We start from the raw sequence: 26,786 nt of genomic DNA, 5'->3' as shown, positions 1-26,786 counted from the left end.
GTTAAATTTTGAGGGATATTTCCTTAATATTCATGGTCTGGGCCACAGACATGCTGGACCTGCTATATGCACATGACACAGACAGAGTTGAAGCCAGTTTCCACATGGAAAAGGGGCAGCAGATGTAAACCCATTCACTGGCAAAAGCGGAATCCCAAAGGTCCTTCTCAATAATAACTTAGAGGCAAGTGAAAGCAAGAGCCTGACTGATGGTCGCAATGACTCAAGTGAACTATTATACCATGCTCTGAACAACATCTCCTTGGTTAATCAAGAGAATCCTACTGTTGATCACATCATTAATAGTGCATCAATTACCTCTCCCTTTTCGTGATTGCTCATATGCATATGCCCCTTTAATTGAATGGTTAACTGAATTAACATTAGCTCATGAAATATTACGATAACATCTCTTTGTTTTTCATAATTATGAAACAGCATTTTGCCCTCCACCTGGGAAGTTTCAAGGTACTCTGGAAATAGTCTGCAGCTGAACCCCAATACAACTACGTGCCTGTCCCCAGTTGCAGAATGGCACTCATCACTCCACCAAGGGACAGACTATCTTTTAAGCTACCTTCAAGATTTGATACTAATTCATCATCAGCACAGTTGTGCGTATTGGTGATGTGATTCACCAATTCATTAACACTGTCTCTATGTCCAAAAACAAGCATTTGGGTGACTGGCTCCTGTTTCACCTTGCTGGGACCCCATCTCATTAGATCACTTTTGGGCACTGCCAGATCTGATATCAAAAATTAGTCATGAGCAGATCATGAAAATTCCTGTCACTGAACAATTTGTATAGAAGTGCTGAAGCCAAAATAAACGACAGTGAACACTGCTCAGTATGGGTCTAATGGACTGATAACATTTACTAGCACTAGCTCATGAATGTTGAAATCTTCAAACCTAATCACAAGCCCACCCAGCACACTTCCCTCAAGTGCTCTCCATTTGGTACACCCCATAGGCAAATTTAGGACACTGAACACTATGCACACAGCAAGCAGTGTCCAATTACGCACCCTCCCCACAGCCTAATAGACATACACTTAGCCAAAGTCAATTTACAGATCTGATTATAGGAGGTAACAAGTAGAGTACTGCACCTACATGACCAAACTGCATGACAGGCATTCATTCCCCATCAATCGCTTCACACTCATTGCAAAAGTACGTGGCTGACAGTTTCCTCATGCACCATCATGCAGATGCACACTCAGTGAGTAGTGCATACTCACTAAGTGGGCCTGGCCATGCAGCTAAGGAAACAAACTCTAATAAGCTTTGTCACAACATAGCAGCACTAATGGGCCTGCCAATTGTTGAAGAATGTTACTGATGGGCACTGATTTAGATGAGGAATTGTAAATTTGTTTGAATGAATAGCTGATGAAATAATGCTCCCATCAAGTCTGCAGCTTGTTGAGAAGTGTGACCACTTATAATTGCCAACATAGTTTATAATTAACAAAAAATAATTCAATCCAGCAACACTGTAGGCTGGCTCTCCTGAGTCGAGCAAATAAACTAATAGGGCACACAACAGCTGTCATTGTGAACTGCACTGACCACAAAGAGAAAGGAAGCGCAAGATTTAGCAGTAAGCAGATACGGACAGCATTTGAATCAATTTCTGTCTGCATCACTATTCAAGTAAGTAGATCTTATGAAACAAATCTCTTCACAAATAAAAACAAATCTCTTCACAGATAAATTACTTGTGTTTACTCTGTTTAATTCTTGCTTCTCGTACAGAATTCTGTAACTGATGTTGGTTTCCTTTGCTCGCTGCAGTTTCTGTTTAGCAAATATTTACAGTGTAATACATGCAACATAAACACACGGCCTTTGCAATTGAACTACTGACACAGTCCAATTTAACTGACTCTGCACTTGCCAGTACTCCTGCCGCCCTCAATAGTAACAAGCAAAGTACTCTACACAAGTAACCAAATGTGAGATGCAGCCAACAGAAACTCTTAATATGCAACATCTTCCTCCACTGTACCAAGGTTGCTCGTACTATCAGCTATAGATGTCTCACTGATATAAATATGCAATTTGTTAATGTTTGTAGTGTTAAAAAGAATGAGCAATTCAAGTAAGACCTTGTGGTTGCTAACAACTAACATCAACAAACTTTAAAGTCTCCTAAAATGTTTGTGGAATGCTGCTGGACATTCAAAGTCATCTGAAGGTCTTTAGTGCTAACTAGGAGATTAGAAGATGGAACAGCTTTTTAATCTGACACGCATCAATGCAGTTACACAGATTTTTCAGATTGAAAAGATTCAGAGCATACACTGAGGTCCAAGAAAAAAACAAAAGAGGTGTTCACAATATTGCAGCACACTGGCAACTGTTTTTATCGAGAAAGTGGAAAGAGACAGTTGAAAGAATTTTTTCCCTTTCTACACCAACTCCAATTATTGCAGCAACATCTTACACTTCATTTAAAAACAAATAGTTCACCTGTATTATGGTCCATCAGCGAGAGTTGCTTACAACAAACTACAGACATATAACAACCAAAAAAGTCAACAAAAACATGAAAAGGAAGTTTGTTTTGAACATGATTTGGAGTTAATGCCAACATCATGAATTATTTGCCAAAAACTGCATCGGAATTGATGATTTCTCAATTTTTGCTGAAGGAACTGTGATTTGCAAGTCTTACACCATTACCTGGAAATGAAGAAAATTTCAGGATACATAACACAATGATATCCTCTTGGTAGATTTAGAACATATTTTCTGTAATGTCTCACAATGTTAAATCCTTAAAAATCAAACAACCTATTTGACGAGATGTTTGAAAAAAAAAAAAAAAGAGTTGTTCTGAAAACTAATTTAAAACAAACAAAATTTACATTTCTTTAATAAATGACAAATAAATGGAGCAATAAATGTCATTAGATTCAAATTTATCTATTTGTAAATCGCTTAACTGATGAACAAATGTTTTTGTTTGTGTAAATGAATAATGTTCCGAATAAATATTTTTATTTGTTATTCATGAATAATAATTTTTATCTGCATTTATTATTCATCATTCACATAAGTTTTGCCTCACTCTGGTAGTAAGGCAAGCATACTGTGCATGCACACACCGAAAATTCACAACATATGCGCAAGTGAGTGCGAGTGGATAATATCTGTATGGCTGTGGACTAGCATGTAACATCAGCATGGCTGTTGGCAAGTGCCCACTTGTGTGTTATTAGGCAAGGCATCATCGCTTATCTTCAGCAACATCCGCTGATATCTCAGAAGTGTATTCATGCTCTCTCTCGCACACTTCAGGTGCATGCTGGCCATGTGAATGCGCCATGCACTTGCGTGATTCTTGCAGCAGGTATGTCATCCACTTATGGAATTACAATATTAATAATAACCATTACTACTGTCTAATCATGGATGAGGAAGAAGACCTACAAAACTCTGAAGAAAATTACATGTGCAAAAAATTGTAACAAAAAAGTAAACCGGTCCACAAGCTAAAGATTAGATTGAACACTACAATGTTTTACTGAGCATTGTGAGCTCTTAGCTTCCACCAACCTATGAACTGACTTTCCCAGCAAGTTATAAGAGAATCTAAGGTTTTATGTGGATTTGAAACCATTATCCACCTTGGTATAAACTAATTAGTGCTAAGAGTGAAGGATGCAACAATAGCAAAAAAAAGTCCTAGAACCAACTGCGGATCCAATCATGTTGTTGTCTGACACTTACCCATTAGCCACAGAAACACACTAGTAAAACATATTAACTTCTCTGCAACTTGTATTCAAATATCAGCTTGTGTATTCTTAATATTTACTGAGATTTCAGCTTCTCAGTTATTGCAACAAATGATGCATGACACAATTCAACAACATGACTCTCTAGTTAGGTTAGCGATACTTTATGGAGATAGATGGATAAGGAACAGTTGCCTGTTCTAGAAAAGAAAAAAAATGCCTTTATTACATGAAAACCGTGATACATATATACTAAAAATCATTAGGCAGCAAACGTATAGATAAACAAGAAACACAATTTCATAGTGAGCACTTCTTACACTGATCTTGTCTCCACCACAATAAGTAAGCAGCAATAAAATGGCGTACAACTTGATGGCAATAAAATATCTGACTGACGGCAATAATATGTTTTAATAGTTTCACTTCTACTGATGATCTGTCCATGTTTTGTGTCCCTGTGAATCGGGAATTATGTGGTCATAACAATAGTCATATTTCACAAACAGTTCAAGATATCAAAATTAAGTTTTTTGCAAATGACAGCATGCACAGAGGCACATATGGTGTATGATAAATATTCAAAACACTTTTATTCACCGAGACATGGAAGTAACTCGTCCACAGCAGCGAGAGATCAGCCGTTCAGGTCGCTTACAAATGTCAATTACATTATAGGGAAAACCCAAGTGCTGCGCATATACACATCCACAGCAGAATTGCTCTTTCAAAGTTTAATATAATAAATATTATAAAACGTTAAAACCCCGATATTCATTTATAAACACCATGTATAATGACTAAGAATAACTGTGATGTTTCACATCACAACATTTACCACAAATAATGACTAAGAACCAAGTATTACTCAACAAAGCCACTTTTTGAGAGAAAGAAAAATAGTAACAATCACTAATGCTTGGCATTTTTACACATGGAGAGGTGTCACATGCTAACTACTTCACAACCCTTAAATGTTATTTACTTGTTCACAATTACGTCATCATAACATACGCTCTTCATGTTATCACGCTGGCATAAAATTATTACTACTTGCTGCACACTCAAAGTATTCAACTACTTGTATCATAATATCAAACGGCACTTCGTAAGTATTCCGGCACAGTGGAGTGAGAGTGAATAAATGCCTCATCCAAATAAACCATTGGTTGTCTGAATCCTGGTAGTTATTTTTTTGCCATTAAAATATAGTACTGTATACTCCGTTGACATTTGTTTGCTCAAACACCTCCAAAAAATGATTTCACAAAAAGAATAATTTTTCTGAGCACTTTTTTACCAGGCTAGAGTTTGGTATAGTTGGCAAAATGTGGCATATGCTACATCAGTATGTGTAGGATGTGTTAGTTATGCTCGATGAAAGGAGTAGTAACTCTAAATTTTTCTCATTAACAAATATTGCCAGAGGTGAAAGAATTGAAAAGTGACATAAAAATCCCATGAAAAACTGTATAAATGAACTATTAAATAAAAAATAACTTTTAAACCAATTAACTGAATAAAAATAATGATCAATGCCATTCCAATAAAAATTTTAAAATACAGAAGTTTACTGCACCTGACAAGGTTCAAACCCACAAACTCCTGCATGTTAAACTATTATCCTATCCACTACACCACGCACCAAGTCTATGTAACATGAATTTTCCAATGTTACTGAGAATCACGCAAAATTCTGAAAACTTTTTTCATCAATCACTCACAAACAAGGGCCCGCCAGAGAAAATGGCTGCACAGTGTGATACCTGGGATCTTAACCTACTTCACCATATATTTGATTTCAAAAGGTCGATCCCACCACTGGGGACCACTCCTTGTAAGTTATTTCAGGTGAAGTATAAAATTGTATTTACACATACTGTCAATGAAATTACTACTCTAATCATTTTGCTTCTCCTTCTCCTCTGCAGTAAATACTAAATTCATTTTCCTCAGCACAGTTTTCTTCTGACTTCATTATCACACAAATTTATTTCTCAACACCAATATTTTGCATTTCATTATCACACAAATTTCTTTCTCAACACCAATATTTTGCATGCACATTCCTTTGCCTACCTTGTTGGTAACGTCAATTTATCTTCTTTTCACTGCCTATTAATTCTATGAGTTCATATCAAACTATGACGTCTGCCCACAAAGACAATTTATCTAATCACTTTCTCAACATGCAAAGTGAATTAACGATGTACAAACTTTGGACCACAAAGTAGCTGTATGAGTCATGATCAAATAGGTTCCCACTAAAGCTGGGATCTCTGTTAGCTGTGTTTGTTCAGCTGACAGGTATTTAGATGAAAGGTCAGATGTAACAACTAGTTGCACTGAAATCCTCCTCCAACATGAATTTTGGGCAAGGTATAAAACAGTCAGATGAATTAGGACACATACGGAAGGAACATATTTCTTCCTATACTCTGTCTACTAACGGGATAATAAGGCAACCAAATATACACCATACAAGGATACCTAGTATTCATACAAAAGACACGATATGTCACATTGGGATTACAACTTTATAATAAATTCAGTTGGGAGGATCACACCACAGAACTGCAGAAACACCTTAACAATTTGCAATTCGAGTGTTAGCAGACATAGGCGACATAAAAATGAAAAATCTTGCATACTTTGCCTACTTTCATTCCATAATGTCATATGGTATAATATTTTGGGATAACTCTACAATTCAACCAAAAGTTTTCAGAGTCCAAAAGCGTGTAATATGTATTATTTGTGGAGTAAATTCACGGACGCCCTATAGAAACCCCTTCAAATAACTGGGTATACTAACTAGTGCCTCTCAGTATATTTACTCCTTAATGAAATTTATCCTAAATAATATCTCTCTTTTTATAACAAACAGCTCAGTTCATACATACGATACCAGGAACAAAAATGATCTGCACAAGGACTTAAAAGCACTTACTTTAGTTCAAAAAGGGGTCCACTACTCAGGAACACTTATCTTCAATAATTTGCCAGCACACACAAAAAATTTAGTTACAAATAAAGATCAGTTTAAAAGGAGTCTGAAAGTCTTACTAGTGGCCAACTCCTTCTACTCCATAGACGAATTTTTTAATAGAAACAAATGATGTATTGTACATACTCATACCATTAGTATTGTTATTTCAGCTTAAAAAAATGATGTATTGTACATACTCATACTACTAGTATTGTTATTTCAGCTTAAAAAAAATTGACATGTTCCACATCCACGAGGATCTCCTCAGCACGGATCTATGGAACGAAAAACTTATGTGATTTAAACATTACAGCAAAGATCCAAATTTGTGAAGAAAATCTGAAGATAAAATCATACACTTAGAAGCTGACTTACACATCAAGTCACTATTAAAAATATGGCTGATGTAGGAATTCACATCGTATGACAATTTTGTGTTGAAGATGGCCTACACATAACTGAAAAATTAGCGAGCCTAAAAATTTCATTAAAAATTCAGCAGTGCAAATCTTCTGGTAAACCTTCCGGGATGTAAGGTCGTGGTCCATGAAACTCTTCAGCTCCTAAAGTTTCGTCCAGCGCAGCTCTGGACGAAACGTTAGGAGCTGAAGAGTTTCATGGACCACGACCTTACATCCCGGAAGGTTTACCAGAAGATATGTCATCCGGTCGTGAAAGCCTTCATACTATGATCGGCAGTGCAACCTTCAAAAAAAATATGTGTGTGTGTGTGTGTGTGTGTGTGTGTGTGTGTGTGTGTGTGTGTGGGCGTGTGCACACAGTATCTTACTTAGCAAAAGGATATTATTGTTGTGGTCTTCATTCCAAAGACTGGTTTGTTGCAGCTCTCCAAGCTACTCTATCCTGCACAAGTCTCTTCATCTCTGAACAACTACTGCAACCTACATCCACTTTAATCTGCTTACTGTGTTCATCTCTTGGTCTCCCTCCACAATATTTACCACTCACACTTCCTCCAATACTAAACTGATGATTCTTTGATGTCTGTGATTGTATTCTATCAACTGAACCCTTCTTTTAGCCAATCTGTGCGGCAAATTTCTTTTCTCCCTAATTCTATTCTGGACCTCCTCATCAGATACATGACCAAGCCGTTGAATCTTCAGCACTGTTCTGTGGCACCTAATTTCAAAAGGATCTATTCTCTTCTTGTCTGAACTGTTTATTGCCCCTTTCACGTATGGCTACAACGCAGACAAATACCTTCAGAAAAGACTTCCTCATAGTTATATATATATTTGACGTTAACAAATTTCTCTTGTTCACAAACACTTTTCTTGCCCTTGCCAATTTACCTTTTATATCCTCTCGACTTCAACCACTGACAGTTATTTTACAGCACTAATAGCAAAATTAATCTATCATTTTTAGTGTTTCATTTCCTAGTCTAATTCCCTCAGCAACATCTGATTTAATGTGACTAAATTTGGTTATCCTTGTTGATGAAACTTCCTGGCAGATTAAAACTCTGTGCCGGACTGAGACTCGAACTCGGGACCTTTGCCTTTCACAGGCAAGTGCTCTACCATCTGAGCTACCCAAGCACGACTCATGCCCCGTCCTCACAGCTTTACTTCCGTCAGTACCTCGTCTCCTACTTTCCAAGCTGTGAGGACGCGGCGTGAGTCATGCTTGGGTAGCTCAGATGGTAGAGCACTTGCCCGTGAAAGGTAAAGGTCCCGAGTTCGAGTTTCGGTCCGGCACACAGTTTTAATCTGCCAGGAAGTTTCATATCAGACCACTCTCCGCTGCAGAGTGAAAATCTCATTCTGGATCCTTGTTGATATTAATCTTATATCCTCTTTCAAGACACCATCTATTCAATTCATTTGCTCTCCCAAATCGTTTGCTCTGTCTGACAGAATTACCATTTCATCAGAAAAACCTCAAATTTTTTATTTCTTCTCTCTTAGTTTTCATTCCTTCTCCAAATTTTTCTTTGTTATCCGTTACTGCTTGCTCAATGGACAGACTGAATAACAGCATAAGCTACAATCACGTCTCATTCCCTTTCCAACCAGTGCTTCCATTACAAGCCCCTCAACTCTTGCAACTGCTGTCTGGTTCCTGGACAATGTGTAAGTAACCTTTCACTCCTATATTTTACCCCTGCTACCTTCATAACTTCAAAAGTGTATTCCAGTCAATATAGTCAAAAACTCTCTCTAAGTCTACAAATGCTGTAAACATAGGTTTGCCTTACCTTAAACCAATCTTGTAAGAGAAGTTATAGGGTCAGTATTGCCTTGCATTTCCCTACACTTCGCTAGAATCCAAACTGATTTTCCCCAATGTTGGTTCTACCAGTTTTTTCACTCTTCTTTAAATAAGTTGTGTCAGTATTTTACAACCATGACTTATTAAACTGATAGTTCAATAGTATTCACACTTGTCAGCACCTGCTTTCTTTGCAATTGGAATTATTACATTCTTTTGGAAGTTCTGAGGTATTTCACCTGTCTCATACATCTCACACATCAGGTGGACTATTTTTGTCATGGCTGTCCCCAAGATATCAGTAGTTTTGATGGTACGTCATCAACTCTAAGGCCCTTGTTTCTGCTTAGGTCTTCCAGTGCTCTGTCAAATTCGTCTCGCAGTATCGTGTCTTCCATGACATCTTCAACTACCTTTCACTCATACAGTCCCTCGATACATGGGGAACAGTGATAAAACTGACAAGCTGCAGGGACGGATTCTTAGCTGGGAATGGAGGGAAAAAGTCCTATGAGCATGCGTCTGGAAATGTATCATTGATATACAAGGTGGTGCTGATGAATGACAGGTCCTTGGACCATGTGCTGTGTGTTTCTTTCATGTTGCAGGCTGTGCAATTGACAACATACTGCAAGCAGCAGAGTGGTTCGGTATTCAAGTCAGGAACAAGCTGAGATCGTGTCTGTGAATGGCCAAGAGGATGGGAACTGTTGTGATCACACAAACTCCCAAAAATCGTTTGAAATGCTGTGTGATGTGACTGGTGTCTGTGAGTACTCGTTCTGTCTCTCAACCATTTCCATCTGCTTGGTTGTACACAAAGACTATCTCGGTTAGTTCCCAACATGAATACCGAACCATTCTGCTGCTTACAGTATGCTGCATCAATCACACAGCCTGTAACACACAACGAACATGCGGTATATGATCAGAGGAACTTTCATTTGTCAGTGCCCTCTATCGTGGCAATGATACATTTCCGGACACATGTTCACAGGAACTATTTTCCTCCATTTCCAGTCAGGAATCTGTCCCTGTAATTTGTCGGGTTTAGTTCTGTTCACCCTGTATACTCCTTCAACCTTTGAGCTTTCCCTTCTTTGCTTGGTACTGGTTTTCCTTCTGAGCTCTTGATATTCATACAGCTGCTTCTTTTTTCTCCATATGCTTCTTTAATTTTTCTATAGGCAGTAACTATTGTTTTCCCTAGTTATATATGCTGCTGCAGTGTTGCATTTGTTCTCTCGCTATTCCTGCTTAGCCGTTTTGCACTTTCTGTCCATCTCTCTCTCTCTCTCTCTCTCTCTCTCTCTCTCTCTCTCTCTTTTACATGTGTATACTCCCTTTTGCCTTTTTCATTTGCTGCATTTTTATATTTCCTCCTTTCATCAATTACATTTATTACCTCCTGTGATATTCAAGGAGTTCTAACAGGCTTTGTCTTTTTACTTATTTGAACCTCCGCTGCCTTCACCATTTCATCTCTCATAGCTACCCGTTCATCTTCTACTGTTTTTCTTTCCTGTTTCAGTCAGTCATCATCTGATTTTCCTTCTGAAATCTCAATAACCTCCGGTTCTTTCAACTTATCTAGGTCCTATCTCCATAGTTTCCTACCTTTTTGCAATTTCTTCAGTTTTAATTCAGAGTTCATAACTAAGGAATTGTGATCAGAGTGCATTTCTGCCCTTGGAAATGTCTTACTGTCTAAAATATGATTCAAATGCCTGTCATAGATTTATATAATCAATCTGACATCTTCCAGTTTCTCCAGTTCTCTTCCATGTATACAATCTCCTTTCATATTTTTTTAACCAAATTAGCATTGATTAAACTATGCTCTGTGCAAACTTCTACCTAGTGGTTTCATCTTTCATTTCTTTCCTCTATTCCACAATCACCGACAATTTTTCCTAAACTTCCTTTCCTACTGTTGAATTCTAGTCCCCCATCACAGATTTTCCTCTCCCTTAACTATGAGTAATTTCTTTTATGTCATTATACATTCTTTCAATTTTTACATCATCTGTAGAGATAGCTTTTACTACTGTGGTGGGTGTTGGCTTTGTATCTATTTTGGCTATTATGATGATTTCACTATGCTGTTCATAACAGCTTCGCTTATTTCCATTTTCTTATTCATTATTAGAACTATCCCTGCATTACCAATATTTTATTGTGCATTTATAACCCTGCATTTGCCTAGCCAGAGGTATTGTTTCTCCTACCACTAAACTTCCCTATCCGTGTCCCTTTTTAAATTTTCTAACCTACCTGCTCAATTAAGGGATCTAACATTCTATATTCTGACCCACAGAATACCAGTTTTGTTTCCCATGATGACAACATCCTTCTGAGTAGTCTCCACTCGGAGATCAGAATGGTTGACTATTTTACCTCTAGAATATTTTACCAAGATAATGCTACCATCTTTTAACCTTACAGTAATGTGTCATATTGGTTGTAGTTTCCCCTTGCTCTCAGCTGCTTGCAGTATCAGCAAAGTATGGCCAGGTTCTTTGATGTTACAAGGTCAGTTCAGCCAATCATCCAGACTGCTGCCCCTGTAACTATTGAAAAGGACACTGTCCCTCTTCAGGAACCACAAATTTGTCTGGGCTCAACAGATATCCCTCCATTGTGTTTTTTCTACAGTATGGCTGTCTGTATCATTGAGGCAGGCGGGCCACCCCGCCATGGTAAGTTCTATGGTTCATGCGGAAGAGTGAAAGGATAGCATTCACAAAAAATACTTGTAATGAGCTCAAAGTATCATGACGTGGTGCCTGTAAACAAACACCGGCAGCCAGCCTAACTGGTGAGCAGAGCCCAAAAGTACAATGAGGGACCAACACAAAAATCAGAGTGCCAACAGTGGGAAGTGTTCATATAGCAAATGTGAGTGAGTGTTGGCCAAAGTAAACAAGAGTATGGTCTATAGCTAGCTTGAGGCTGATCTCTCAGTCCACAAGCTCACACAGTCCACGAGCTCATGCCAGGGAAGTTATGCATCTGAAGCAATGAAAGTGACACTCCCGCTGCTTATGATGGAGTTGCAAATCTACTTCGACTCTCCGTCACAAACAACTCATCATCCAATACACAGGAGTCTGAGGGTGATACCAAATCCCTTGCTCCTTTAAGAGACACACAGGGCTGAAAATGCCCTGGCCTCACCATAGGCAACAGGGATATCTGCCTGGGGTTCTGCTAGGAGCATTCCACCAGGACATCAGAGATGACACTGGTGGTGGTGATTGTCTGATGCTCCACCACCAGAGGTGGTCAAGAGATGTCTAGAAGGAGGGCAGGCACTTAATCCTAGCTGTGTTGAAGATGGAGGGAGGTTCTCCACTTCCATCACACCCCCCTGGAATGCAGGTTGCCTATGTGGCAGTTTTCTCCAGTTGAGGGTACAAGTCATAAGGCAAGCAGCATAAAGGCAATGGGAATGTCTGTGGGTGTAGCTCAGTGGCGTAAGCAAGGGTTGGTTGACCCTTCCTGCCCTTGGCAAGGGCTCCTGTTTGCCTGAGATATGGACATGCTGCTCATTATAATGAAAGCATAGCTGGTTCACATGGTAAGTCGGGCACTGCCAACCCACCACAATTATTATACAACTTTGCTGCCCCTTAAGCCCCATCCAGGTGACTGCACAAATAAGCATGCCTGGACTGTGGAATTTTGCCAATACCTTGGAATGGCCCATGTGTAAGAGGTTACGGCACTGGGCACAACAGGTCAAAAAGATTGCATGGTTGATGGTCATGCAGCACTCCTGTCGGACTGCGCTTGCTGATTGGAGTTGCCCAGTAAGATCCGAATAAACTGAATAGAGCATCCTCTTGAGGTACTGTTTTCTTTAATTGTGACTTGAATGTCTTTGACCAACCACGTGATCTCTTCACTTGGAGCCAGATAGAACACCTCAGTTGTCAGGTGCTAAATTTCAATCTGGCAGCAGAATGTTTCAAAATCCTCAGCCAGGAACTGACAACCATTGTTGAAGACTAAGGTGCACAGCACACCCCCAATAGAGAAAATAGCAACTAAGACCAAATCTTAGTGTGTGATCTCATGGAGGGAAACTGAGCAACATAGGAGAAATTAGACAAGTTGTTTATCACCAACAGCCACTTGGCCCCCATCAAGGGACCAACAAAGTCCAAATGCAGCTGATCCCATGGGTGCTCTGCCATGAGCTACAGAGAAAATTTTTGTGGTGGAGGCACCTGGTTGTGGGCATCCACTAAACAGGCACACACCACATGTTTTATGGCAGAATCAATTGCTGGCCAATGGAGATGTCACCGGGTATGCACTTTTACGTGGGACATTCCCCAACGGGATGCATGTAACATCTGCAGAATGTGTAGTCACAGTAGTGGTGCAATAATGAAGGAGAAGGAGGAGATTAGTTTTTAATGTCCGATCAACAAAGAGGTCATTAGAGACAGAGCACAAGCTCAGATTACAGAAGGAGATCAGCTGTGCCCTTTCAAAGTAACCATCCCGGCATTGAATGATTTAGGGAAATCACAGAAAACCTAAAACAGGATGGTCGGCAGTGGGTTTAAACAGTTGTTCTCCCAAATTCGAATCTACTGTGCTAATGAATGCGCCGCCTCACTCACTTGGCTAGAATAACAATGCGGCAATTCTGATCTGTAGCTAGCAGTAGAACATCTTTTACAGCATTGAACTTATCATAAAGTTTGAAATATGTCCAAGGCACTGGATCTGATGCTTTGGGAAAACATTCTGGTCATCCCTGCTGGGCCACTGTAATGATGCTGTGCAGGAGAGGCTCCTCACTCGTAGCTGCAGCGACTTCCCATGCAGTCAGTGTAAAGACAGTATCCTGAAGGTTTTGAGCCAGTGCAAAACAGCCTGCCTCCTACTTCTCGAAGTTGACATCGAGATCGATTGGTAAGCATGACAAAGTGACTGCAGTCTCGTGCTGGGAGGTGGGACGGTAGTGAAAGTCATAAGAATGGTTACTGAGAAACAAGACCCAATGCTGTAAATGCTGTGCTCTTCTGTCCAGCAGCTTGGACTTGGGGCCAAAAAGGAAGGTGAGTGGCTTTATGGTGTGCAACGAGGTGGAACTTAAGTGTCGTAGTAGACTACATGGAACTTTTTTATGCTGTTTTGGAGCACATGTGCCTATTTCTTGATCTAGGAATAATTTCTCCGTGCTGTTGGCAAAGCCTTGGACATGAACACAATAGGCTGCTCAGAGCCATCAGGATTTCTGTAAGAGAGAACGGCACCAGTGCCATACTGGGACACACCTGTGGCCAGAGTTGAAGACCTACTCTGATACTGAACTAGGCCAAACAAGGACTGAAACATGCTACTTCAATTACTGAAACGCCAGCTGACAAGCCTCCGATCACTCAAACTTCGCTCCCTTCTTACAAAGCTGATTCAATGGATGACAAAAGTGAGCAGCTCTTGGAATGAATTTCACATAATAATTTATCTTCCCTCAATAGAACTGCAGTTCCCTAATATTCTTACAATCTGGTACTTCGTCCATCACTGCAACATATTCTGCCATTGGAAGTATGCCATCCTTACTTAACACATGCCGTAAGTACGGCACTCCTGGAGCAAAACAATTACAACATTTCTAAAAAGTTCACAACACAGCCTGTTGTCTAACAGTTGCTGAAAAACCAGCTACAAATATGGAAAATGCTGTTCTCTTGTGGAGCCAAAACACCAAATGCTATCCAAATAAGTGACCAGCATAGAATGTCTTTGACAAGTCACTTGGGAAACACTGAAATATTCATAGAGATGAAGCTACGCCAAATGGTAAATGGTTAAGTTGGTACATCCCAAAAAGAGTATTTAATACTCAGCATCCAATGGCAATTGCAAGAATGAGTGCCTGAGGTCAATTTTGAAAAAATATTGACCATTAGCCAACTTAGCCAACAACTTCTCTGAATGTGGTATGGGATAAACATGTACTTCCTTTGTGCACTAACTGTGTGTTTAAAACTGCCGCAAAACTGAACATTGCCATTGGGTTTCTGGATCACGACCATCGGGGTGGCCCACTAGCAGAATGAAACCAGTGACAACAGCCCAAGATTCTGCCATCTGCTGAGTTCTACCTACAGTTTATCTCATGGCATGGGGTGGACTCAACAGAACTTCGGAGCTACCGATGGTTTCAGCGTAATGTGGGCCTCAAAATTGGTGGCTCAACCCTGATCCTTACAAAAGGAGTTTCTCAAATGACTGTAGCAATGCCTCAAAATTTTAAAATAGCATTACACGAGAGACAAGGTTAACTTTGTTGCTACTTCAAATTCAATAATTGTGAGAGCATCAAGATCGAGAATATATTCCGCCAACTTCAAATTTACAACCAAATGTGTGAGGTGTTGTCCACATATTTTTTTGCCTCGACCAGTAGTTGTTCTCGATCAGACTGGTCGAGGCCCTTGTGTTCAATTGAAACCTCATGCCACATCCAGCTACCTCCAAGTCTTCCACAATATGGTGAGGCTGCAGGACTGCTGATGAGCTGGTGTAATTGATTGCTAACACAGGAACATTACTCCATGGCACGAGCAGCATTTTCTGCATGTAGCTGCTAAATGTTCCAGCATGTGTCAGGCTTCACAAGTTACATAGAAATAGTGGCATTATCTCCTCTTGTGTGAAGACCAAAAATCTCGGCCAGAATGCTGTACCTGTAGTGGTGAGTCCTTTGTAGGGGAAGGATGGTGCTCTGTGCCTGCAGTGAACTTAGTGAGGGACTCAAGTGGCAGCAACTGAGTAGCTGGCCAGTTTCAGGATGCTGTAGTACTCTATGTCACAATGTTTGACTGACCAACTTTGTGGTGTGCTCATTAAAGCCTGAATAGCCTTCGAATGAGCTGTGTCCTGCTAGCATGACTCATCAATTTCCGCCACCTGTCAATCTGCAAAAACATTTTGGCTTCAGCAATAAACACCTCTGCTTCTGCACTTTGTGTTATGTCTTCTAAGACTGGATCTGAATGTGCTAATGCCTTAGTCTGTACTGTACTGTCTGGCAGTAGCCACACTACAAAATAGGAAATTAGAGTGTCTGCACACAATAGGCTGCATTGTTTACATTCAAAATGTCATCTAAGTGCTGACCCCTGCAAGTTGGCTATCTGCACCATGTACAACTGCCTGGAACACTTGTGATGTTGATTAAATTGTAAGTATGCAGCTACCACGAGCATCTGCCACCCACAACCAACTCCTCATGTGATGTACAGGAATCTGGTGGGGGCATCAAACTAACAGAAAGTTTAAATTAAAAATTTTGATGAAGTATTTTTAAAAGTGATTACTAACATAAATGTTTACAGACCAATTTCCAAGGGTTTCCTTTTTTTCTGAAACTGCATATGAATTTCACCTCAGACAGACAGACAGAGACAGAGAGAGCTCCGAGAAAATGGTAAGATATTTAAGTACTTTATTGATCATCAAGAGACACTTACTCTTTGTATCATTTCTTCAACTCTTGTCTGTAGTCCCCAAACTTCAAATGAAACTTGGACTAATTTGTAAGAACACATAATGGGAGATGTTTTATCTCGCCATCCTTCAACAAGTGGCCCTCTACCAGTCTTTTGCGATCTGAAGAATCTCAAATCCTGAAAAGAAAACAGTGCAATAAATTCCATTGGCTACGATAAAGATAATTTTTTAATTAAGTAATATACCATGGATGTCTATTCATATGATCCCACAGTTACAGGTACCCATAAATAAAAGAAAGGTAGATACCAAACTTAAACAAGTTGTTTCATTGAAAAACATTTGGTACTAGCAATAGAAAACTAAACACAAATTTAATGGTGTGTAAACTGCCATGTGTTGTTGTTGCCTTCAGTAAGAAACAGAGGCCCAATAAGATGCCTTTCAAGTTCCAGACAGAATAACATTCACCGTAGCAGCTCAGAGAAAGAAAACATTAATATAGTACTGGTCAACTGCAGGAGCAATTATGGAAAGGTCCTGGAACTAATCTTGCTTCTAAACGGTAACAACACCCACATAACAGAAGGACAGGAAACTGACTGAAACCTCTGGTAAATAGCAATGAAATTCTTAAGTCTGAGTGGAATGTTTATATCAGATAGGTTGAATGCTGGGGCTGGAGGTGTGTTTGTACCAACAAAAATTATGATAATATCTAGTGAAATTGGTACAGATTCAGAATGTGAAATAACTTGGGTGAAGATAAGTGTTAAAGGTGGATTAAATATGGTCACACTGGATGCTTTTACAGACCTCCTGCCTCAGCAACAGTAGTGGCGGAGCAGTGGAAGGTCAACATAGAAAATATTTTGCATAAATTTCCTGGTCATGTCTTGGTTTCAGATGAAGATTTTAATTTACCAGCTACTGACTGGGAGACTCTAGTGATCAGGGTGGGTAGCAGGAAGAGAGAATTGTGTGAAACTGTTCTAAGTGCTGTATCTTAAAATTACCTTGAGCAGTTAATCTGAGAACTGACTCGTGAAGATAACATCTTAGATCTGCTGATGACAAACAGACTCAAATTTTATGACTCAGTTAGTGTAGGACATCAGTGATCATAGGGCCATTACAGCATGACTGAATACAGTTGCGAATAGGAATACAAAGAAATGCATAAAGATCTTTCTGCTCAGCAAGAAACAGATTTCCGATTACCTGAGCTGTCAGCACGAAAATTTGCAGCACTAACAACACTGAATATCAACAGACAAAATTCGACAGCATTTTACAACATGCTTTAGACAAGTTCCGAGCAGAATTGTGAGGAATGGAAAAGACCCACTGTGGTTTGACAACCATGATAGGAAGCTACCAGAAAAGCAAAGAGAGCTTCAGTACAAATTTAAGTGTAGTCAAACCCTCACAGGCAAACAAAAACAAAAGGAGCCAAAATTAGAGTGAGGGCCAGCATGAAGCGTTCAATGAATATGAAAGTAAAACTAACTACAAACTTGACAAAAACCCTATGAAGCTCTGGTCTTATGTTAGATCAGCAAACGGATTGAAGCCCGCTGTCTAAACAGACTGTCACCATCATGGGACTGAAACAGAGAATGACATAAAGAAGGCCGAAGTACTAAACGTCTTTTTCCAAAACTGTAATTGTTACATAGAGGAAGATAAAATTGTAGTTCCTCCTCTAAATCATCACAAGAACAACAAAATGACAGATATCAAAATAAGTGAGCAAGGAATAGAAACCCAACTGAAATTGCTCAACAGAGGAAAAGCCACTGAACCTGATGGGATACCCATTCGATTCTACACAGAGTATGTGAAAGAACTTGTTCTTCTTGCAATGGTGTACTATAGGTCTCTATAGGAACAAAATAACTCCTAATGATTGGAAAAAGCACAGGTCATTCCCATTTTCAAAAAGGGTCATTTAAAAAATGCACAAAACTGCAGTCCTATACCTCCGACATCTGTCTGTTGTAGAATTTTGGAACATGTTCCTTTGTAGGAACCAACATGCATTCCAAAAACAATGATCATGTCAAACCCATCTCACTCTGTCCAACCAAGAGATTCAGAAAGCAGTACATGAAGGCACCCAGATGGATACCATGTTCCTCGACTTTTGGAAGGTATTCAATATAGTTTGGCCCTGCTAACTAATGAACAAAATACAAGCATATGGGATAACAGACCAACCGTGTGATTGGACTAAAGAATTTCTAGCAAAGAGAATACAACATGCCATTCTGAATGGAGAAGATCCTTCATATATAAAAGTACCTTTGGGCATGGCACTGGGGACTGTTACAGAACCATTACTATTCACAATATTGAGTATATAAATGACCTTGTCGGTAACATAGGAAGTTCCATAAGGCTTTTCACAGATGAAGCTATGTATTCAGAGAAGTAGCAAAGCAACAAAATTGTAGCAAAACGCAGGAAGACCTACAGAGGATCATCAACTGGGACTAAGAGGGGCAACTGTCCCTCAACATAAACAAATGAAACATATTACAAATATGTAGGCAGAAAGACTCTTCATTGTCTGATGATGTATTGCACAACAATCAGTGGACGCAGTTACTTCCATAACATATCTAGGAATATGTATACAGAACAATTTGAAGTGGAACGAACACATAAAAGTAATCACGAGTAAGGCAGGTGCCAGACTGAAATTCGTTGGAAGAACCATCTTAGGAAATGCAGCCCATCAACAAAGGAAGGGGCTTACAAAACGATCATTTGGCAAATACTTGAATACACTCTTCAGTATGGGGTCAATACCAGATAGGATAGGGAAGATCCAAACAAGAGCAGCATGTTTTGTTAGAGATTCATTTAGTAAGTGTGGAAACATGATGGAGTAATCCATTTCTGGTGGCAGACACTGCAAAAAAAAAAAAAAAAAAAAAAAAAAAAAAAAAAAAAAAAAAAAAACATTCTACACCACAATAATGGTCCATTGTCAAATGTCTGAGAGTGTACACTCCTAGAAGAGTATAACAATATGTTTCTTCCTCCTACGTATATCTCGCAAAAAGATTCTCAAGATAAAATCAGAGAGATTCCAGCCCACACAGAGGCTTACCCGCAATCGTCGTTCACGTGAAACATATGCATGTGGAACAGGAAAAAGAGGAAGCAACTCTGGTATAGGAAGTACCCTGTGCCACACAGGGTAAGCTGGCTTACAGAGTGTAGATGTAGACGTAGGTGTAAGATGACAGGTCTGATGCAGTTCTTCACAATAGCCTGCCATGATCAAGTGTGCATACCAAAGCCACTTTAACCAGCTTACTGTAGCCCAAACTTGATCTCCCGCAACAATTTTTAGCTCCACACTTTCCTTCTTTGAAAAAAAATCATATATTTCTTGGTGTCTCGTGACACATGCCATCACCCTAACCATTCTTTCAGTAAATTTGTGTCTACAAAGAACTTCTCTTCCCAATTCAAATCAGTGCCTCTTCGCTAGTTACTCATCTACCCATCTAATGCTTAAAATCCTTTTCAAATGTCACATTTCATAATCTTCCATTCTGTTCTTGTGTGAAGCATTTATTATCCAAATTTCACTTCACATAAAGTCATATTCCATAAAAATACTTAGCTAACAAATTTACATTCTACTGATCTGATGGAATTACATTTTCCTGCAGACATATGAATCTCAACTTTACATTCGATAAGGATAGAAGCTGAAGCAATGAATTAAAATTTGTGCCACAGCCCGGACTTGAACCCAGGTCTCCTGCTTACTATGCAGATGTGTTACAGTGGTGTAATGGTTAGCCCATCTAGTGGTGTAATGGTTAGCCCATCTACCAATTTACGGGTTTGAGTCCCAGCTATGGCACAAATTTTAATTCACTGCTTCAGCTTCTATCTCTATCAGAAAAAAATTATATTCAATGTTAATAGATTAATCTTTTTCAGAAATAATTTTCTTGCAACTGCCAGTCTGCGTTTTATATGCTTTTTATTTCGGCAGTTATTTTGTTGACCAAACAGCAAAACTTAACTATTTCTTTTAGTCTGATTTTTTAATCCAACTCCCTCAGCATCACCTAATTTAATTCAACTACAATCCATTACCTTTGTTTGACCTTTGTTGTTATAAATAACTTTTCATTGCGTTTTGTTAACTTCCAAGTCCTTGGATATCTCTGACAGAAAATCATCATCATCACCAAAACTAAAGTTTTTATTTATTCTCCTTGAACTCTTAACTCCTTTTTGAAATTCCTCCTTGATTTCCTTTACTGAATGCTCTATGTACAGACTGGATAACAAATATGATAGGCTGAGTGAGGTACATATCACCAACTCCCACTGACCACCATGTGCATTATGGATGCAAATGCGCATGGTGGTCACGGCCAATGCAAGTTGGTGATATGCACCCTTACTGTTGCAGATGATGATGATGATGTTTTTTGTGTTGTTTGTGGGGCGCTCAACTGCATGGTTATCAGCGCCCGTACAATTTCCCAACCTTAGCTCAGTCCAATTTCGCCACTTTCCTGGATGATGATGAAATGATGAGGACAACACAAACACCCAGTCATCTCGAGACAGGTGAAAATCCCTGACCCCGCCGGGAATCGAACCCGGAACCCCGTGTTCGGGAAGCGAGAACGCTACCGCGAGACCACGAGCGGCGGACTTTACTGTTGCAAACCTGCCTCACACCCTTCTCCGTTACTACCTTATTTTCATGTCCTTTAACTCTTGGAACAGCAGTCTGGTTTCTGCACAACTTGTAGGTAGCCTTTCGTTCCCAGTGTTTTATCCCGAGATACCTTCAGAATTTTAAAGAATGCATTCCAGTCAACACTGTCAAAAGCTTTCACTAAATCTATAAAAGCTATATCCATTTGTTTATCTTCAATCTATTATCTAAAAGAAGTAGTCAGATCTGTGCTACTTTGTATGTTCCCCCCCCCTTCTCCCGAATCTAATCTCATGTTCTTTCAGGTCTGTTTCACCAGTCATTTCCCCCAACTATAGATAATCTGTGTATTATATTAGTAGGAAAACGGCATTTCACTTCATTTGGTCTCTTCAACTAAGTTACCTGCTAATTATCTTATTGGTCAAAACTTGTCTTCATTATTGGTATGAGATATTGTCTACCACATGCTCAATTCACAAGACACAAATTTCTTGGAGAGAGCAAGTTGAGCATTACAGTAGTTATATTTTACTGCCATTAAGTCTCTGCCATTGCGCCTTGGCTGATGTTCAGTTGGTTGGAGACTTGAGTCAAAGTTACACCTTTTCCACAGATCTCAAGAAACATGTTGGTCTGGTGATGGGACAGGAACATTAATCACACAGCATAACCAACATTGGCGTAAGAGCAGCACTATGCAGCTTATGGAGCTCGTATCACACACTTTCTGCAACTAAGAAAACCAGCTAGTGAACTATGTTGCAGAACAATACACACTAACATTTCCTATGTTAAACCATGTAAGTCAAAGCAGTTTGAAGCTGTTGCAACTGAAGGACAATTGCAAAATACTAAAGAGACCTATTCCCCGGGGGGGGGGGGGGGGGGGGGGGCAATGCAGTAATGAGCAATCGAGGATGGAACACAAGTAACTATAAGAGAACAGCTTGCTTCTCTGTGAATTAAGGACACATTGAGCACCAAATAATCACATGAAAATGTGGTAGGTACATGAATTTTTTGCATGCAATATTTCTTCAGCAAATGTCCATAGTCGTGACTGTTTATAGTGATTGATTATTAATTAAAATAAAGTGTCTTTCAATCTATTTCCTTAGAATTTGTCACATTTGTTTACAGTAGAACTTCACTAATCTGTCCTGTAAGGGATTGAGAGCATGGCCGGAACACAAAAAAGGTCATATAAGAGGAACACTTTTATTGGCTCATATAATCACAATACAGTACAGTTCAATTTTAATTTTCATATGTAAATACTGCCTGAAATATTGTTCCATGTTAAAATAGTAACAAAATGAAGAGAAAATTTAACAACTATGCATACCTTACTACAGTACTGCACTGAGGCTCAACTTATTTGCACCTGACTGTTTAAAACATGAGAAATCATGTAATAAAATTGTTCTGTTCTTAAGCAGGATGAAAAGAGACTTATGTTCTTTTGCTTAACAGACAACACTGATTTTTCTGCAAAGTTCTGCCATGTCCTAAACTACAAAATGTCTGTTGGGGTAGACGTAGGGCTTTGTTCAATTTATTGAAGGGCTCCATCAAATGCATTTTTAGCATATGCATATGATACTTGAGTACTGAGGCCTTAGGTTCATTGTGTTCATCTTTCTGTTCTCATTGGTTGTTCGAGTTACAGCATCAGTGATTTCGTCATCAGTTAATTCTGAGAGCACTGTGCAGTCAACATCCACTGTATTGATCTACTCACTCACATCACTGGGCTCAATGTCTGGTTGTAAAGGTAGTATCACATTTTTACATTTAGTTGGTGCCATAATTTAGTTTTACACACTATAAACTGCAATTTATAAAACAAATGCATGGACAGTAGCACTTACTGATTGAGTACCATATTTACTCGAATCTAAGCCGCATCTGAAAAATGGGGTCTAGTGAAGCAGGGGATACAACCCGTCGGCTTTGACCAATGATGCCATACATTAGTCATAGATAGTAATGTCTTCACTTCGAGGCATAGATAGTAAAACAGTTCTGTGTTCCGGAGAAGCGCTATCATCGTACATTAAATTAATTATTCGTAATGATATTGGGGTAATTTGGAGTATTAGTTTGTTATTGTAGAACAATTTTTAGTGTCTTATTTTCGTTTATAGAAATGGATTTGTCTGTTTGTCGGTATGTAATTTTCGTTACTGTCTGTCTAGGCGAGCTTCGGTTATTCCTCGATATTTCCATGTGGTAAGCTCACTTTTCCATTTGCTTCTATCACTGTATTTCACAATTTTGACATATTTCACTGTTTTATTCCACCAATATGAGTATTTTTGTGTTGTGAAGTACACAATAGAAATTTCTCTGTTGTCGATCTTCTTTCGTTTCCCAGCACTAGTATCAGTATGACATTTTCGAATGTGTACTTGCTATATTACAGGCGAAACCCCCGACACAACTAAAATCGGTATCCCATCCTTCACTTCGCCTTTACACTGACACTATATATGTCAATTGGCGAGCAAGATAGAAATGTTGCGTATAGCTATAGAGTTCAAGTAACGAATGGGATATTATTAGTGTCCAAGGCAACAAGAAAAGTGTACCCCATAGTGAAGTACGGGATACAAATTGTACATGTGTTGTCTTCTTGTCTCCGTGTAGTTCAATTGAGGTACATGTTGCAAATGTAACATACGTCTATTTCCACCTTTTCGTTACCAGTGTACATATATCGAGGTCAACGGAAGTCTGGTATACATATATTACATACATAGGTCCTTCTGTCATCGGTAGTACTGATATGAACGTAAGAAAAGACTGTTAGTAATAGCGGAGACGAAATAAACAACACATCTACAATTTCTATCCCGTGTTCCACTTAGGATTTACTGAAGCAGAGGATACATCGTTCAAGCGAAGAACAGGACAGTAATGCTAGTGAAAACGAAGACATTGACATGTTTGGGTAATAATCAATCACCTAGCTGTGGCCAGACAGGTTGTTCAGGTAGGATGTGTGTGGCGTAACATCCATGCACATGACTGTTAATCAACTAAGCACCTTTTTCTTCTGAAACATTACTACTTGACCTTCAACAGTTTGTGCTTTCTTTGTATTCTACTGACCAAGTACCTTACTTCTTTTAAAATTTATTTTGGTTTCTCCGTTTCATAATTTTTAAAAACTTCGGTATTTTTCTTCTTTTTCCAGCTAAAAGTGTTATACACCATCTTGTACATATTAAAATACTTACAGCAAGCACGGTTAAGTTTATCTTTTGTTATTGTTGTTACTCCATGTGATCCAGAAACTTTTACAGTTTTCTGACCATGTCTGTTGCAATACCTCTGTTACATTACGTGTGTTTAGATGATTTATTTGGTGTTCGTATTGAGGAGAAATGAATTTGCCTGTGTGGCTGGCTGTGAGTCAGCATGGTGAAGATGGCGCACAGCCACTGTAGGTGAGCTCAGGTATCAAGGTGTCAGCATGTGGCCAAATATGGGTAAACCTAGAGCACGTTTTGGAAAGATCTTTGATGTGCAGCAGCAATATGTACGCTGCATATTTTCGTGTTACGAAAATATAAATCCAAATTCCACCAAACACCGCATGTTACTTTCCAAGGCATTGAAATCGAGATTGCGACGCGCTTTTGTAAGCCAGTCATAGCTCATGTCATGTGATCTCACCAGCTGATGACAGCATAGGAAACGTGATGTAGTCAGCCAACAGCAAGATCACTCTTAAGTAGCACGAACACACAAATAAGAAAAGTTGATGGTTTAAATTATATACATAGTGTTGCTACAAGAAAAACAGAGGTCTCGAAGATTAATACGCTGCAAGAGAAGCTAAGCTTCCACATATAATGTTTATATTTTTTGCACGTGTTGCACTTTAAGATATATCACGCAAATGTGCCAGTAAAATTTTCAATAACGACGTAAATGTCTGATCTTCTGGGCTCGAAATTCTTCTAGATGGTCATCCTCAAAGAGTTGATTTTTAATTGAGAGTCAAACGCTCTGTGATTTAAGAAATTCATTGCACATTCTCGCATATAGTTCATCTTGTGTAAAAGGAAATTTACTTTGAAAGTAACGCTTTTCAAACCACCATCCACAATGTTTTCCCGTGGCTTGTTAGAAACTGATTCATTTCAGCAGTTGCCAGATAGCACCAGATAACAGGCACCACAGCTTTTGCGCAGCTATGATGACACAGGAAGCCCGTATGTTTGTATGTGTAAAACATTAAAAGATCTTGCACTATGTCACAAAAGAAACAAGACATCAGAGGATGCGTCAAGTTCATCGGAATTTCGTAAACCATACTAAAATGTATAATTGGGCTTAAAGTGCACATTCGTATGTCCAGATTCGGATTTAAATTTTCTTGAGTACCAGTACTGCATTATCTCATGTTTGGTTCTTTATTATGGCATCATGCCATGCGAGCTAGAAGATGGACAACGTGCACTTGAAATGCAGCGAACAGCTGAAACTAGCCAACAGTGTGAAATTAAACACTTTGTTTCAAATAAATTGATTGCCTCAGTGCAAAATATTAATAAAAGCCAAATATCTTTAGCAAAGCGACAAAAATAACTTCATTGTTTTGCAAGGTGATTAATGCTTGACTGTCAGAAAGATGGAAATAAAACTTTAAAATAATAACATATTTTAGCTTTCCGTAATTATCCGGCCACAGAAATACGTTTTGTTTTCATTTGATGTGAGAGTAATAAATGAAGAGAAAACAGCAAAATCACTAAATGTAAACACAGGTCACATGGAGACTACCCACCTCCCCGCCACAACTCAGACTGCTCTGTGCATCAGCCCCGGATCTACGATATTTCCGAACCGGGGCAATACTAGATAGTGGCGCCCAGCCACACATCCGTAGCCAGAAGCGGGAGAACCCATATATGACTCAACTGCGCATGCACAAGAGCCCACCTGTAACTGCTCAAATGAATCTATGTCAACAGCTGTCACGTCACTCTCACTGGAGGCAACTTGTTGTTATGAATCATTGCATAGTCTTTCTAAAGCCTTTGGCACACTTTGCTGTTGGCAGATGCTTGTATGAGCACTATGTTTTGTTGTTGTATATGGCAGATTTCCTTTGCGGCTTAAGTTTTCTTTTCGTTTTTTCTTCCTCTTGTTAATGTTTTGTTGCTGCAGTATTATCCTGCAGACGCGGGATACAGTAATATCCTTTGTTGGAGTATTGGTTCTTACCAGTCAAAATCACAAACATTTAACTGAAAACTAAAACAATGAAACATTCCCGGAATTGTAAAAAATTCCCGGGCTATTCCCGGTTTTCTCCCGGATGAAAAAATTCCTGGGCTTTTCACGGATCTCCCGATTGTCCTGGGTCGTATACACCCTGTTGACGCACTTGCAACTCCAGTGAGAGGGTGCCCCATCTTTTTGAAAAATGAAGTTGTCTTCTTGTACCCTCGGACACAACTAGTTTTGTAACATAGTGAGATACTGCTGACCGTTAACCATGTTTTCATGAAAGAAGAATGGGCCGTAAATAGATGATCGAGATATTACACAAAACATGTTCACTTTGGGCGAATCTCATACATGTTCAATGGCTGGATGTGGTTTCTGT

The 26,786-nt window shown here is 39.2% G+C and overlaps 1 protein-coding gene across 1 annotated transcript in view; it reads right to left on the bottom strand.

Moving 5' to 3' along the window:
• Positions 1-26,786, bottom strand: part of LOC126168145 (cytoplasmic phosphatidylinositol transfer protein 1) — a 77,012-nt gene that overhangs the window by 17,055 nt on the left and 33,171 nt on the right. The window contains exon 7 of the mRNA XM_049920533.1: positions 16,479-16,634. Coding sequence (XP_049776490.1) covers positions 16,479-16,634 — 156 coding nt within the window. The remainder of the gene's footprint in view (positions 1-16,478; positions 16,635-26,786) is intronic.

Source organism: Schistocerca cancellata, chromosome 1 (assembly GCF_023864275.1).
Source record: "Schistocerca cancellata isolate TAMUIC-IGC-003103 chromosome 1, iqSchCanc2.1, whole genome shotgun sequence".
NCBI classification, from domain to species: Eukaryota; Metazoa; Arthropoda; class Insecta; order Orthoptera; family Acrididae; genus Schistocerca; species Schistocerca cancellata.
This window is presented reverse-complemented; position numbering and strand designations above follow the sequence as displayed.